Source organism: Natrix helvetica, assembly GCF_964273705.1.
Source record: "Natrix helvetica genome assembly, chromosome: W".
Lineage (NCBI taxonomy): Eukaryota > Metazoa > Chordata > Lepidosauria > Squamata > Natricidae > Natrix > Natrix helvetica.
In genome coordinates this window covers 1,204,132-1,218,418 of record NC_138555.1, presented here as the reverse complement: position 1 = coordinate 1,218,418, position 14,287 = coordinate 1,204,132, and the positions used below count along the sequence as shown (strand labels likewise).

Below are 14,287 nucleotides of genomic sequence, written 5' to 3'. Positions count from 1 at the left end.
ACCTATCTATTTCTGCACAATCTCATATTTTTTTGATTATATGATCATCTGAAGGAATTTCCTCATTTCCCCCAATGTTGGGCAAACACAATTCTCGTTGCCGTCAAAACATGCATCATCAAATATATATTTCCTTTATTATATTTTTCTGGCAAAATGCTTAAGAAGAATATTTCTGGCTTTAATATGTTGCTTTGTAATTTTCTCTAGCCATGAATGTCTTTTCATCCAAAACCCTTTTTGCCTTTTGTCCACCACATATGGTAATATGAACCCTTTGTATCTGGTTTCATTTCCAACATTTGGGGGACCTGTTTTTCAACTTCTTTGCTAGCCTTGCCAGGGGCAAATGCCACCTGTAGAACATTTTATACAGGCTGTCCTTGCATGTAGTTGCCACTGTCGATTTAGAGTTTCAATCCCAAAGTTTTTGCCATTTTTCTAATTCCATAGTATACCCCCCAAAAAATGGCCCAGGTTATCATTGTTTCTTTCACTTGTTCATCTTCCATTTTAAGGCTTCATAAATAGCTATATATTTTCTTTATTAACTTTTCATCCAGACCTAATAGTATCTGATCAAGTATTGTTGGCTCTTTATAGAAACCAGATCTCTTTAACATCTTTTACACATCTTGATTGTATTTGCAAGTGTGGTCACTGTACAAGGTCCACCCGGATTGGGGGAGGGGCTTCAAAACTTTTAGCAACGGGTTCTCTGCCCGGTTGCAAGCTGGGCGTAGCCATGGTGGGCGTGGCCTAGTAGGCCCCCTGAACCATAGTGGGGGGAGGGGTGTGTTTGCCCTCGGTGGGCTACAGAGCAGTGGTGAAATTCAAAAAAATTTATTTCCAGTTCTGTGGGCTTGGCTTGGTGGGTGTGGTGTTGCTTGTTGGGCGTGGCAGGGGAAGGATACTGCAAAATCTCCATTCCCACCCTACTTTGGGGACAGCCAGAGGTGGCATTTGCTGGTTCATCGAACTACCATATTTTTCGGAGTATAAGACGCACCAAGATTTTGAAGAGGCAAATTTTTAAAAAAGGTTTTGCACGCTGCAGACCTCCCAAAAACTGCCTGGGTTTTTTTGGCGAAAATGAGCCTGTTTTTGTCAAAAAAAAAAGGGGGGGGGCATGTATAGACTTTAGGAGGCTTATAGATTGCTCCGGGGGGCTGGGGGGCAAAAACAAGCAAAAAATGGCACATTTGTGGCTCATTTCTTCCCTCCGCAGCCCCCAGGAGCGGACTGGAAGCCTCCTGAAGGCTATGCACTGCCATTTTGGTAAAGGGGGCGGGGTTTCATGGGGGCCAAAAATGCTGTATTCAGTGTATAAGACGCAGATTTTCACCCTGCTTTTTGAGGGGAAAGGGTGTGTTTTATACTCTGAAAAATACGGTACTCAAAATTCTCACTACCGGTTCTCCAGAACCTGCTAGTTTTCACCCCTGCTACAGGGGCTTTTTCTGAGCCTCCAGAAGGGTGAAAACGGCCTCCCCGGGCCCCCTTCCGGCCTTCCTGAACTTCTGGTGGGCCCGTTTCTTGCCCTCCGGGAGCCTCCGTGCATACCCTGCACTTACCTGCATCCAAAATGGGCCGTGTGGGGACTCCGGGGAGGGGAGGGGAGGGGAGGGTGGGGCCAGCCAGGAGTGGGATTTGGGGGTTCTCCAAACTGCACAGAATCTTAGCTAGAGGTTCTTCTGAACCCCTGCAAACCCCCAGCAGCCCACCCCTGATTCGGCAATTCCTGTTTAGTTTTAAGTTCCCCTTTTTCATTTAAAATATCTTTATATCCTACAATTTTTACCTAGCTTATCACCATTGGATGTATCAGTGCTTCCATTGTTGAAAGCCAGGCTGATATTTTCATATAATGTTTGGCTTTAACCTTTTCCCATACTAGGAGTAAAGTATTCCTTACATCATGTCTTTAAAAGTATCTATAGATACTCACGGCTGGCATCCTGATGTCTGAAACCTCAATTCTATCCCCCACCTCCCACCCATGGCCAATAATTCGTTGGGAGCTGAGAAGCGATAATAGTTGCGAGAGCAAAATCGCCCTTTGAAGCTTGAGAGTGGCCTTTGGCAGAGTTGCCACCTCGGGAGCAGAGGCTCAATTAGAGAGACTTTCTCGTCTCTGATGAAAAAGGAAACAATAAGAAATCGTGTCTTTTGTTGACTTTCATCATGTCTTCGGTGTAACAAGGAGCATTTCTGTTCTTGCGCACCAGATCATCAATCATGGACATCAGTTCGGCCACCTGAGCCTCTCGTTCTGCCCCTTCGGCCTCGTTGTTGAAAGCCAATATTCGGTTCCCGCATTCAGCAACATATTTCCTCAGTTTTTTATCTCTGGAAGATATAAAATTTTCTAGAGATCGACCTTCCAGGCCATCTTTGCAGGTGAACAAGAGGATTGTGTAATCATTGGCTTTAGGGCCAAAAACCTCTTTGATCAGCTGAGCCACGTAGATCTCCTGGGAGCAACGCAAAGGATGAGTCACCTGCAGAATGACGTGGGGACCCGGGGAGCAAAACCTCACGCTCTTGCTCACTTCTGCAGCAGTATCCTTGTCTGGACGATGGGTATGGAAAAAGCCAGGCGTATCAACAACCACAACCTTCCTGCCCTTCAGCTGCGTCTCCTCCTTCTGGCATGCTTCTGTTACTGACCGAGATGACAGCCCAAACTCAAAGACTTTGCTTCCCAGGATTGTGTTTCCTGTTGCACTTTTCCCATTTCCCCATTTGCCCACCAGGACGATCCTCCGTTCAGGCCCTGCAACCCAAAGGGGAGAGGAGAGAAGAAGGAGACTGGTCAGCAGTGTATGGCCATCATAGCTTCTCCCTCCACCCAGGACAGTAACTTCCACCCCCTCCACCCACCTACCCCCAGGGGCCAAGTCTTTACCTTGAATGCTTCCAGGCATCTCCAGACCAGTCGCACAGCACAAAATCCGAGATTTCTGCATGAAAAGCAAAACCAAATCAGCCAAAGGAGAGGCCGCCTTGCAGGGAGGTTGACAAGAACTCCCTTCCCTCAGAAGATACAGGGAGGAAATGTGTTGCGTTTGTAAAAGAGAGTAACATATGTAACGCTCCACCCATTGGTCCAATTTCCAGGCGGCAAATTGGAGGACTGTCAGTGGCTGACCTGCCTAGACAGCTCCCTTTAAAATATGGAGTTATGGAGAAGGGAGCTGACGTCGCGATGATACGGACGTGCGATCTTGCTGAGTGGTCCATCTGGACCTAACTGTCCCAAAGAGACGGTGACAGGGAAGAGTACGTCTTGCTGATTTCAGGGATATCGCAAAGTCCCTGATTGATCCAAGAGAATCTCTTTTTGCCGGCAATAGAAGCCCAGCCCCAAGCTGCTGAAATCGGGACAGCTCCGCAACTGGGGGAAAGCAGAAAGAGAAAGTGTGTCCATCTGGTGAGGAAATTTTATTTTCACAAAAGAGACTGCCCAAAAAAGATTAAAACTAAATTAAACTTGTAAAGAAAAGAAAAGAAGCGGAGAATTTAAGTTATTTTGGACATTGTGTTATCCTTTTTTAAAATTGTCTTCTATGGATGGAAATTTTGCAAACACTTCCTACTTTTTAAAGTGAAAGTATTGGGTTTTCTTCTACTACTTTTTTTTAACCTATGGATTAAATCTTTTTTTTTCACAATACTGGCTTGGATGGGGATTTTTTTTCTTTTTAAGAGCCTTGTTTCTTTTAAGCTTGGAATATAAAAAGGGTATAAAAGGAATATAAAGAGAGCAGTAACATCAGAGGGAAAAGAAGTTACACTGCCACTTGGAGGTTGGAGGCTGAGTTCTGGAAATATTTTTTTCTCTCTTTTCTTTGATCATTTTGACCTTGCACTTCAAAAGTTTTAGCTTGCAAAGAGATAAGATGGGTTGTTTATGCAGGTGCCCTTTGGATATCTCCAAAGCACGGACAGCCAAATCCTCTGATAAATCCACAGCAACCATCAGGAAATCAAGTAGTGTGCATTTGGCATGCAGAGCGGCTGCTGGGCAACAAGAGAATACAGGATCCGAAGAAACCACCAATGGGGAAGATGAAATTCATCACATAAATTTCGAAAGGAAGATAGGACATTTGGAAGTGGGGAATAAACAATTCTGGTGTGCCGGGTATGAGGGAAACCATTCCAGATCGGCGTGTAAGTTTAAAGATGCCACATGCCAGTGATGCCAATGGAAGGGACACATAGCAGAGGCTTGCCAAGCAATACAACCATGTTCCTTCCACCAGAGATATCCAGTTTCCACAACATGGCTGTTTGCCCCACAACCAGGGTTCCGAAAGGCACCAAGACGGAGGGATCAGTGAAGAGAGAGCCACTACCCAGAAACAAGGGAGATCCACCTGACAACCAAGGGGAAATCTGATGATTGTACTGCAGAGAAATTCCATGTTACGATCCACATTGAGGGGTCCCCATGTAACATGGAAGTGGACACTGGATCAGTTTTCGCAATCATGTCCTGGCAGAAAATTAAGGAACTAACCCCACAAATGGAGAAGAAACACCTAAAGCCACAGTGAATATTAAATGACTACCAAGAGAAAGGGATTCCCATTCTTGGAAGAGCATCAGTCCAAGTAAAATTTAAAGAGTTCAGTGGACCATTGCAGCTGACATTGTGGATAGAAACCGACCCAGCCTGTTGTGGGTAGAATGGTTCAGACCCCTGGGGTTGGGAATGGCCGGCATCCATGCTGTACAAGGAGGCGACTTTGAGAAGCTGCTAACCGAATTTGGGGATGTCTTTGATGGGAGTCTAGGCAAGTATAAGGGAACCCATATCTCTTTCAATCTAGACCCCAAAGTTACCCCTGTCAGAATAAAGCTATGAAGGGTTCCTTTTGCTCTCCGGCCCAAAATAGATGAACAATTAGACAAACTAATTGCCCAAGGGGTTTTGGAGCGGTTGATTACGCTCAGTGGGAGACACGGATCGTCATGCCGATCAAGCCAGATGGCTCAATCCGCATCTGTGTGGACTATAAATGCACAATAACTAAGGCATTGCAACACAGTGCTTATCCTGTGCCTGTTGTGCAGCATTTGTTGAATTGTTTTGGAAAAAGGCAAAACTTTTGTCAAAATTGACCTAGCCCAGGCATATCAACAATTGCCTGTGGATGATGCCACTGCAGGAGCACAGACCATTGTAACCCATAGAGAAGCATTTAAATGCTGCCGATTGCAATTCAGGGTGAACGTGGCGCCTTGACTGTTCCAAAGCATAATAGAACGCCTCCTCCTCGGCATTCCCGGGGTGGTGCCCTACTTTGACAATGTTCTCATGTCCACAAACAACAAAGAACAATTAATTCATCGGTTAAGGATAGTTCTAAGTCAGTTTCAAGAAGTCGGATTTAACGTTAAAAAAAGAAAAATGCCAGAGTGTCCCACAAGTCGAATTTTTAGGACATTTAATTGATGTGTCGGGCATTCACCCTACCAATAGCAAACTCAAAGCTATTAAGGAAGCCCCTACCCCAAAGAATCAAACAGACTTCCAGGCATTCCTAGGCCTTTTAAACTTTTACAGCATTTCCTGCCACAGAAGGTGACCGTTGCCGAACCACTACATAGATTACTCGATAAAAAAGCAAACTGGACCTGGGGACACAAAGAAGCATCTGCATTCAGGGTGGTAAAGGAACTCTTAACCTCTAAAAGCATCCTGGTGCGATACACTGAGACTCTCCCCCTTATATTAACATGCAACGCCTTCCCATTTGGCATAGGAGCTGTCCTCAGCCATCGGATGCCAAATGGCAATGAAGCACCAATTGCTTTTTATTCTAAACACTATCTAAAAGTTGAGTGGACCGACCAATCCCAAACATACTGTCTCCATGTATGACAGGCAGCCTACCTCTTCCTGGCAGCCTACCAATACCGCCTGCTCCACGGCCAGGAAAGCCACCCACCACACCAGTGGCCTCAGCTGGTGCCCACTGCCAAGCTTCATTGAAGACCCAGCCCAAGTCACACCCATCCTCATGATTGATGATTTGGACACTCGCCCTGTCACAACAGTTGAGATCGCGAGACATTCAGCCAAAGACAAAACTTTGGCATGAATTTTGAACTGGGGGTGGAGAGGGTGGCCGGAGGAATCAGTGGGGAGGGAGTTCAAACCGTTTAAGACTTGTCAACTTGAATTGTCTGTGTTAAAGGGGTGTTTGCTCTGGTGAGAGAGAGTCGTAATACCACTATACATGAGGGAACTGGTTATTAGAAGGAGTCACCCAGGCATCTTCAAAATGAAGGCATTAGCCAAGAGTTATTTTTGATGGCCGGGCATGGATAAGGACATAGAGGAATGGATTGCTATATGCCGGCCTTGCCAGGAGTCCAGGCCAGCTCCACCCAAGGCACCCACACAGGAATGGGAAACCCCAGAATCCCCATGGTCCAGGATACATATTGACTTTGCAGGACCAGTACAGGGCCAAACATTCCTCATAGTGGTAGACACGTATTCAAAGTGGCTTGAAGTGATAATCATGTCCACTACCACAGCAGAAGCGGTCATTAAAGTGTTACAGAGATTATTCACAACCCATTGTTTTCCAGACATATGGACAACGGGCCCCAATTCACCCTAAATACATTTGAAATATTCTTAGCGCGGCAAGGAATCCGACATGCATTGTCAGCACCGTTTCATCCAGCCACTAATGGCCAAGCAGAACGAATGATTAGATCAACAAAAGAGGCGCTGGACCAAATGGGCCCCAGGGAACTGTCCAGGTAACATTGATACATTTCTACTGGAACAACTCATAGCCCCTAATGCCACCACAAATCGTAGCCCAGCAGAGTTACTAATGGGCTGTAAACTAAGATCCCAACTGGACAGGTTGCACCCCAGCTATAATGCTGAGGCACCCCCTGACTCAATAACCCACCCCAGGTATGGGGTGGGGGACTTAGAGGTATGGGGTGGGGGGCTTAGATGTATGGGGTGGGGGCTTAGTCTATGTCCGAAGTTATACTGGGAGCAAAACCTGGGTTCTGACAAAAATAGTCAATGTAACTGGGCCCTGATCATACCGAGTGGAATTAGATTACGGTACGGCTTGGAGGAGGCATATTGACCATCTCTGGGGACGCTGGGGACAGTCTACCCTAAAACAAAAGGGGGAAAAACCAGTACTAACAATTGCAGGCCCTACCTCAAACTCAGAACGTTCACTAATCTCAAGCCCACAGCAGGCACGCACACACTCACCCAAAGAAGCAAGCATCCAGCAAAAGGTTCTCAGGGACCAGTCCCAGTGGAGTCTGCCACACCCCATAGCGAGTTGCAGACCATTCCTCTGGCCGACTCTGGAGGGTCAGCAGACCTGACTGTTCAGGCCAAGCAAACGAACCACGCAGGTCGGGTCGCACACTCCAAAGACCCACCTACTTGAGCGAGTAGGGAAGTTAAGCATGATGATTGGTCAGCGCTCCTTCCAGGAGGGGAGGGGCGTTATGTAGGTAAAAAAGAGTAACATACATAACATTCCCCCCATTGGTCCAATTTCCAAATGGGAAACAGTTCCCTTTCAAAGAGGGAGCTACCAGGAAGGCAGCTGCTTTTTTTCTCGTGTATCTGACTGAAAATAAAGAACTGTTTTGACTATTGACACGACCTGCCTCTTCCCGCAGCCCACTCTTTAACAAATTGGAGGGGGGCTAAGAAGGGCCACCCTCTCCTCACTGCCCTCAAGGCTGACCCATCTGATCCTTTCCCCCCATGCCACCCTCCTTTCTATGCAGCCCTTCAATTCTTGGGACCCTGCACTTTGGGGGTTTCAGGAACAGGGGGGGTTGATGTCAGAAGTGGCTGGCAGCTCCCCATAGCCAGCTCCGTGCTTGAAGGGACCCTGTTCTCTTGGATTTCTCAGTAAACCCCCCCCCCTGCCCCATGGCTCTTCTCCCTGAGTGGGGAGCGGGGGACTTTGGGGGGGTCTTCCTGTCTAACCCCCTGCTCAAGCAGGAACCGCTATATCATTTCACACAAGTAGCTGTTCAGTCTTTTCTAAAAAATCTCCAGAGATGGAGCACCTACAACTGGTATCAGGCAATTCTTCTCGTACCTCATCCTCCTTTCCCCTCCTCCTCCCCCTCCTCCTCCCCCTCTCAAGTTACCTCAGTAAGCCTCCCCATAGGACATATGCAAGTGATTGCCTCACTCCATTGACCGAGCCCCACTGGAGTCACAGCCGCACATCAGAATTGGTATTGAAGATTTAGGTGGACATCTTCCACGGTGAATTGATCATTAGGGTTTTTTGCAACGAGACTTTTCCAATTATCTTCTGCAATCCGATATTCCACCTGGTAACTGGAGACTGAAGGCTTCCTGATGGCTGCCGGATCAATACTGATCTGGAAACTATTTGGGTGCAATTGCTCAATCTTAGGAGGGGGAGGTCTTCTAAGAGCAGCTTCCAGCTCCTGTCGTTTCTTGAGGATCTCCATGGTCAAGGTTAAACTCTTGGTCTCCACCATCTCTAATGAGTCTAAGAAATCCTTCAAGCTGTCAGTGTTTCTTTTCCAGAACATTTCAAAAGCAGCATTGTGGCTTCCTCCGTATTCTTGGGGAGCAAAGAGGGCTGAATGGTTGAATCTGAAGTGCAGAGGGATTCCTGACTCATCCTGAGTACACGGAAGGTCAGCCTCCTTGAGGGCCTCCAGGACAGGTGGGGTCCCCCCATCCGCAAAGGTGATCAAGAGTTGCACATTATCCTTTACATGTCTTCCCAACATGGAGAGCATGGAATCAAAGATGCATTTCTGGGCATGAGTTGGAGGGGCAAGGAAGGCCTGGGCCACCAAGCAGATGGCATCAATACGGTCATTGACCCCTGGGGTGGAGAAAAACTCCAGGAGCTTATCATCAAAGAGTTTGTCTTGCTCTGTGTCTCTTGCGCCTCCAAATCCTGGAGTGTCAATGATTGTGAGAGAATAGGGAATTCGGAAGCCCTTCTGATGGTTCACCACGTAGGCTGTGACTTCAGACGTCCTGCTTCCAGCTTTGCTTCTCTGGGGGGTTTCATGAATGAGTTTGAATCTGAAATTGTCTTCCCACTGGACACCCAGGATATAATTGATCATCCCGTTGATCAGAGTGGTTTTCCCACTACCTGTTGCTCCCATCACCAGGATCACTTTGTTGGGCACTTCCGGGTTCTCCTTTCCAAGCTGGTACAAGAGAGAGGAGGTGGAGGCATCTGAGGGGACCTTCTCCAGAGGAATGGCAAACACTAACGGCTGTCTATTCTGCACCAGGGAGTTTCCCTGAAGGAACTGGCGAGCTATGTTGTCTGCATCTTCTTTCTCCAGTGATGTGGAGACCTCAACCTCCTCACTGGGGACACTCAGAGCTCCATTATCACACACGGCAGACACCCGTATTCTAAATGCTGTCTGGGGCTGCAAACCTTCAATAGGGTAAAACTCTGTTTTTCTCCCAGTCCGTTTTTCAGTCCATTGGTCCTTCCCAACTCCAGCCTCCACCGTTCTGTACTCCACCTTGTACTCCTTGAGCCCAGCTCCTGAGGCAACGATGCTGGGACTCATCCAGGCCACGGAGATGACAAAAGATGCCACAGTGACCATTCTCAATTTCTCAGGAGGGCTGGTGGGAAGGGTCTTTATGGGCAGGCTTAGGTCACTTCTTTTACCACAGCCTACCTTGCAACAAGCAGCGTACTTGAACTGGTACTCTGTGTTTGGAGTCAGATCTTTCAGCAGGAACATCTTTTTGGTATCCTCTGTCCTCACAGTATTCCATTTTTCTTCCCCTGCAACCTTGTACTCTACCAGATAGCTGGAGATTGTAGCCTTTCCATATTCAGCTGGCTGAAACTTCAGCTGAATGCTGTCATGTCTGAGTTCACTGATCAGGAAAGGGAGAGGTTCTGAAGGTAACTCAAAGTTCTTGCTGACTAGCTCTCCATCTTCGTAAAGGTATATTGAAGCTCCTGGGGTGTCCACATCTGGGAGAGAGGCCACAACAAAGCGGACCTTCTCATTGGGTTGGTTGATACTGAAATAGTCCTTGATGGATTTGGCAGCTTGGCGAGCATTGCGGGTCCACTTTTTGTCCTCAAACCAGGCCATGTCTTCCTCCTGCCCAAGAGTGGATCTTGTGGCCTTAGCTGATTCTTGCAAGAATTGCTCCTGAAGCCAGTCCTGTAAGCTCAACAGAAATGGCTCCTTTTTATATAAAGAGGTGAATATAAAGGAAACCACATATCCATTCTGGGGGTCCAGAACTATTTCTTCCAGCTTGTTCTGAGTTGAGATCACTTCCATATTATTTAGAATAATCAGATAAGATTTGATAAAGTTAATTTCTCTTTTTTTGGTGTTTAGAAATTCACAGAGTCTTTGGCTGTTGAAGGGTGACTGTTTGACGGACATCAAGAGGTCCCCTAGAGTCCCTTCCTCCTTTCCTCCTCCCCGGATGCAAGGCAACATTCTGGCCAGCTGTTTCTGGAAAATCTGCCTATGTTGCTTGCACAGATTTTTGAACTGCTGGATCTTCTTCTTGATCTCTGGGAAGGTCTCAGCAATGGGATTCTTGGCTAGATCGTTGCTTTGCATCTGGATTTCATTGAGTTCCTCCAAGATTCTTTCGGCATCAAAGATCAACATTAGGCTGATTTCACGGACTATCTTAGCAGCTCTGGTGTCCAGCTTGGTCAGCGGGTAGAGCCAGACCCTCATAGGCACAGCCTTCTCCCCATGTTCCCCTAACAATTTTGGGAGAGTTTCATAAGCTGTGATGGCATCTTGCAAAGTCACTGGATTTTTCTCCAAAGAAAAGTCTCCGTGGAACTTGCAACTAAAGCGCAGAGCATTCTCTTTCTCCTCCTCAGTCAATTTGACCTCTGCTTCTCCCGTGATGGAAATCAGCTTCTTGACAGTAAGCTGTAGACTTCCTTGAATATTTTTCACCATCTCCGTTGAAGAAACTTCTCGGTCAAAGACAAAGAAAGCCTGGGCTCCATAGAGGATGGCGGTGACCACATGGGTGGCTGTGCCCTGCTCAAAGACGGCTGGATAAGAGACATTCTGGATTCCCAGGTGGCTCATTGTCAGCTGTTCATACTTGGTGGTGGTTTTGTACTGGACGGTGACTCTGGCCTGTTGCTTGGACTTCTTGGTGTCACGAAGATACTTGGCTGACCCTCCCACTTCAACCAGCCCTCCCAGGAAACTGGCCTTGAGGGAGGCTGAGATGTCCAGGGCGGAGGCCTTGTCATCAATGCTGTCAGATGCAATGATTTCAGATTCGGTCTTGGGCTGAGGCTTGATGGTCAGGTCCTTCTGAAGAGAGCTGTAATCCCAAAGGGTGACTCCTGCATGGAACAGAAGAAAACAGAGACATGAATTGAACACCATCTTCCAAAACACCTATAGCTGGACAGAGGACCTCCAGCAAAATGGGACAAAGGAGATATAATTTTCCTTAGAAGGTTCCTTCATTTGTTTTGTCCATCCATCCCCATAAAAGCTTCCCATTTTGCAAAATACAGCAAAGTCAAAAGGCTTTTGACAGAGTAGAGAGGAATGGGAATTGCTCTGCACATCTTGCTCTCGTGGCCTATCTGTCTTTCATCAGGGTTTCAGAGTCTTCTCATCAGCCTCTGTTTCGCAATTGCTTTCGGATGCCATTGAAACGGGGGGGGGGGGAGCATGGTATTTGGGAAGGGAAGTTTTAAGTACAGGAGAGATTGAAAATAGGGAGTTTTGTTCTCACCATCTACTGCGCATGTTGGAGATAGTGGATGAGCCCGCCAAGGCCAACTGTCCTGATGATGTTTTTTGAAGATTGATCCCACATGACACCTGAGGGATTTTCACATTGGACAAGGGATGAGGGTTACCAGGGGGAGGGGGTTGGGTTACATATTGATGTCTATGATTATGCACACTTTTGCCTCAGATCTTGCTTTGCTTAGCTGCTATCGTTTCATAACCAGTAAAAGTACTCTTAATTCTGAAAACATGGAGTTAAGTGTTTTCTTTCTTGGTTACTGAGGGAGGCTGCCATGACACTTCTTCTCTGTTCAGACCTGCCCCCCCATCTGAGAAAAGCACCAGGACCACAACCTGACAATTACACCCCTCACTTCAGCCCTATGTATGGATTCTCCTTTTTTAAACCATTTTCCAAATCTTTCACTGACTTTGGTTTGTAAACCTACCCTCTGATTGGTAGTCAAGGCCAGTCCTGCTGTGTGCCTTGCCCACAGCAGTGTTGGTGGGACAGATGCGCATTCCCAACCAGAAGCTTTTACTTAGTTAGCCGCTACTAGCAGGCCATGTGCCCAGGAACTCAACTCTGTCCCTGGGCTGAAACTGTGCATCTCTGGCCATCTCCCTCCCTCCTTCCCTCCCGAGACCCATCAACTTCTCCAGCTCCTACCTGGGATGAGGGCATCCTTGTGACAGTCGTAAAGCATCCCCAGCTGGAAGGGACGGCCCAGTGCTGGGGTCTCAAGGGCATCTTCTCTCTGGACCATGCTTGGATCCTGCGTGTCGCTAACTCTTCTACTGACCTGCAAGAGACAAGAACCATCCATAGGAGGCCGTGACTGACCGATGTCTCTATGAGTTGTGCTGGGGACACTGCATACTCCTTCTTGAAGCCCCTCCCCCAGGTTTCTCCCCACTGCCTCCAATACTGAAAACAGTTCCAAGAAAGGGCTATTGGGTTCGTGGCCAGATGATCATCCCTGTAAAGAGTTTGGAGAAGGGGATTTCTCTGAAGGAATTGGGCCGCCAGTCCAAATGAAGTCAGAGATACTGACACTGAACGTGGTTTCGTGTAAATGAATATCCTGATGGTCAATAAGAGTGGCAAACAGGAGCATCGTTCGGTAAACCAACACAGCAGGAACATCAGGAGGTAAATCTCAGAGAGATCTTTTGGGCACGGGGGCCCAGTTTTGTGGAAGACAATTTTTCCATGGACTGGGGAAGAGGGGTAGGAGGAGAAAAGGTGGGATTCAGCAGGTTCTGACCAGTCTGGAAACTGGTAGCAGAAATTTTGGGTAGTTCAGAGAACCAGTAAATACCACCTCTGACTGGCCCTCCCCCATCTGATTGGGAGAAAATGGGGATTTTGCAGTATTCTTCCCCTGCCATGCCCACCAAGCCATGCCCACAGAACCGGTAGTAAAAAAATTTGAATCCCACCATTGAGGAGGATGGTTTCACACGCTACGTAGTTCCCACAAATGCACAGATGAAACTTTGCTCCCAGTTGCTAATAGGCTGTGGACCAGTATCGATACATAGCCGGGGGCTGGGGACCACTGTCATACAGGACACACTGGGCATAAAGACAGGAAACTCCCCTTGTCCTGTCCTCACTACACGTTAGTCTGTGTGCAGCTCGACATGCAACTAAACCCACCTATCCTCCAATAAAACAGACCATGTGTGTAGATCGGAATGCTTCGTTGGAAGAACAGGATAGGGTGAAAATGAGAAAAATAGGGATACATACAATAAGAACCAAGTACAAGATAGACAGGATTGAGTTACTGCTGAACATAACAATTAATAAATACAAGGAATTTAAATCTCACCACGGATGCTCTGGGTGTGGGATGTGGGTCTGTCCTTGGATGACCACGTGCCACAGATTAAGATGGATTCTTCTTTGTGCTTCTGCCTTCTCCAAATGCTAAAGGAAATGGATGGCTTCCCAGCATGCACTTGGTTTGAGAGTGTGGACTGACAGGTAAAATGGGTTGGATCAGCTTCAAACAATATACTTGGTATTTTGTCTCTCTGGCCACTAGATGGGGATAGAGAGCAACAACAGTATATAAAGATCGTATGTTAGGGCATATTGTCTCCCTGGCCACTAGATGGAGCTAGAGAGCAACAACATTGTATAAAAGTTATATGTTGGGGCATGACACCTGCTTTTCACTCAAGGCAACCAATCATAGCTCAGATTGCCTTATGCAGTAGCCAGCTCACTGTCAGCGTTCCAAATATCATGCAGAATTAAATCAGAGTCCAAGGCAGAGCTATCCTTAAAGTTCCAATTTAATAAGACAGACATGTTGGCACATCTGTGGAAATCCCAATTCTGAAAACTTCCTGGGATTTCACCCAGTTGAAAGTTCATGATCTTATCCCCACACCCATAAATCCATCACATGGTCCAATCTTCTTCAGCCACGCTGGCATTTAGTTCCGGTCAGGTGCAGAGGTGCAGAGACAAAAGATGACC

General features: G+C 47.1%; 2 protein-coding genes across 2 annotated transcripts; both read right to left on the bottom strand.

Annotated features, from left to right (window-relative positions):
- Positions 1–2,114: 2,114 nt before the first annotated feature.
- On the bottom strand, positions 2,115–2,927 carry LOC309400260 (GTPase IMAP family member 9-like; the record flags this gene model as incomplete). The annotated part of the gene is made up of 2 exons (XM_081968674.1): positions 2,115–2,776; positions 2,909–2,927. The coding sequence occupies 2 exons, from the start codon at positions 2,925–2,927 to the stop codon at positions 2,115–2,117; spliced, it is 681 nt and encodes a 226-aa protein (XP_081824800.1).
- Positions 2,928–8,253: 5,326 nt separating this feature from the next.
- Positions 8,254–12,911, bottom strand: LOC309400259 (uncharacterized protein; the record flags this gene model as incomplete). The annotated part of the gene is made up of 3 exons (XM_081968673.1): positions 8,254–11,393; positions 12,464–12,596; positions 12,849–12,911. The coding sequence occupies 3 exons, from the start codon at positions 12,909–12,911 to the stop codon at positions 8,254–8,256; spliced, it is 3,336 nt and encodes a 1,111-aa protein (XP_081824799.1).
- Between the last annotated feature and the right edge of the window lie 1,376 nt (positions 12,912–14,287).